The sequence below is a fragment of the Adiantum capillus-veneris genome, chromosome 16 (assembly GCF_014529385.1).
Source record: "Adiantum capillus-veneris isolate H3 chromosome 16, ASM1452938v2, whole genome shotgun sequence".
In the NCBI taxonomy this organism is placed as follows: Eukaryota; Viridiplantae; Streptophyta; class Polypodiopsida; order Polypodiales; family Pteridaceae; genus Adiantum; species Adiantum capillus-veneris.
Genome location: NC_140946.1, coordinates 16,012,340 through 16,013,901, shown reverse-complemented (window position 1 = coordinate 16,013,901; position 1,562 = coordinate 16,012,340). Strand labels below are relative to the sequence as shown.

Below are 1,562 nucleotides of genomic sequence, written 5' to 3'. Positions count from 1 at the left end.
ATTTTGGGAACTTTTGAAACTTAAGGGGAATTTTAGGAATTTCCACAAATAAGAGAGGTATTTTGATAATTTGCCCCCAAAAAGAAAAGTTCTTGTCACTTTCTCATTTTCCTCTCACGGAGAACCCTCTTATTATTAAATTCCTCTCAATGTAACGCGCTGCACGAAAAGCTGCAGAGCCCATGATCGCTCCACGGAAAAGCAGAAGAAAGAACTACAAACAAATCAAACGATGTACTATGGACGACGTCAGACACATCGTCCTCTATAATTATATATACTATCAAACGATGTACTAAGGACGACGTCAGATATATACTATAATTATCTACGAGCTGGCTTCTACTAGGAAGTAGGCTTTCTCGATACCTCTCTCTCCGTCTATATATATATATATATATATATATATATATATGAGGAGAAGAGTGGTCGACGTGAAAACAGTGGCGTGGCGCCTCGTTGGACTTCCTAGTGCAAGTAGGTCTCTCTCTCTCTCTCTCTCTCTCTCTCTCTCTCTCTCTCTCTCTCTCTGTGCGCATATATACGCAAGTGATTTCACCCTGATAGCTTACACTTGTTTGCAGGTTGGTAAATCGAAGATGGCAACGAAGACGATATATTTAGCAGTCTGCGGCTGCATAGTAATACTCATGGGGGTCATGCAGATCACAGCAGGATCGTCCAATGACGAGACATGGCAGGAGGTCATGACGAGCTCCGGAACGAAAGTGGTCTATGGGGCAAGCAACACGTACACCATTTTGGCACGGGATTCGGGTATCGGGTATCTTTTTAATTTCTTCTTCGGGCTAGGGTACGACGGGGACGCCGTACGAACGGACACGGCCGTCACGCTGGGTGGCAACGGAGATGCATCGGCCATTTACGCCTGTACCGACGGCAAGCTGCAGTTGGTGGCTACCAACACCTCTGGCACGCCTCAGAACGCCTTGGTTCATGTGCGCTACAACAGCACCGACGGCTACTACAGACTGCAGATCACCGAAGCCTCGCCGGTCGTCTACGTTCAGTTCGTCCTTCTCTCCCAAGGTGGTATCCTCTGCACCGCAGGCCTGCCCGGCACACCTATCACCTTCGCCTCCTCCTCCTACACCAACCGCCCCAAGGAGCCGGCGCTTGTCTACACGTCGGACATGCACGTCCTGCGTCAGGCAGTCGACAGCTCCTCCTTGTACTGATCTTGCACAAGATCACTATGTCAATAAAATTATAATACACAGCTGGCTAGTTATATCTAGAACGACTAATTTTATGGTAAACTTGATACAATGTAGGAATGTCTTTCAAATCCATGTCTTTATGTACGAATAGGGAGGCGGAATCTCAATGGAATATTGGAACATCCTCCCTAAATAAATAAAAATTCATTTAAAGTGAATTGTAGACCAATGCCGAATTGCATTTGGAACAGGTAGTGCATGAGGAGGGGAGGAAGCCCAACGAAAGGGGAAAGCCGGTGGAAGGTGAGAGAGGGAATTGGGTGTTGCCTGCAGTGTTCGGGAAAAATCATTTTTCCAAACATACAAATTTCCTTTCCTAGA

The 1,562-nt window shown here is 46.4% G+C and overlaps 1 protein-coding gene across 2 annotated transcripts; it reads left to right on the top strand.

The window, feature by feature from the left end:
* Positions 1-319: 319 nt before the first annotated feature.
* On the top strand, positions 320-1,261 carry LOC147438612 (uncharacterized). Of its 2 annotated transcripts, none has more exons than XM_086484661.1 (2): positions 320-477; positions 585-1,261. In XM_086484661.1, the coding sequence occupies exon 2, from the start codon at positions 600-602 to the stop codon at positions 1,197-1,199; it is 600 nt and encodes a 199-aa protein (XP_086340787.1). In that variant the 5' UTR covers positions 320-477; positions 585-599; the 3' UTR covers positions 1,200-1,261. The 2 variants fall into 2 exon arrangements, with proteins under 2 accessions (XP_086340787.1, XP_086340788.1); XM_086484662.1 differs by having other exon boundaries at positions 334-481.
* The last annotated feature ends 301 nt before the right edge of the window (positions 1,262-1,562 follow it).

What these genes read in the sequence shown, in the direction of transcription:
- LOC147438612 (XM_086484661.1), top strand. Translation starts at nt 600, where the DNA reads ATGGCAACGAAGACGATATATTTAGCAGTCTGCGGCTGCATAGTAATA.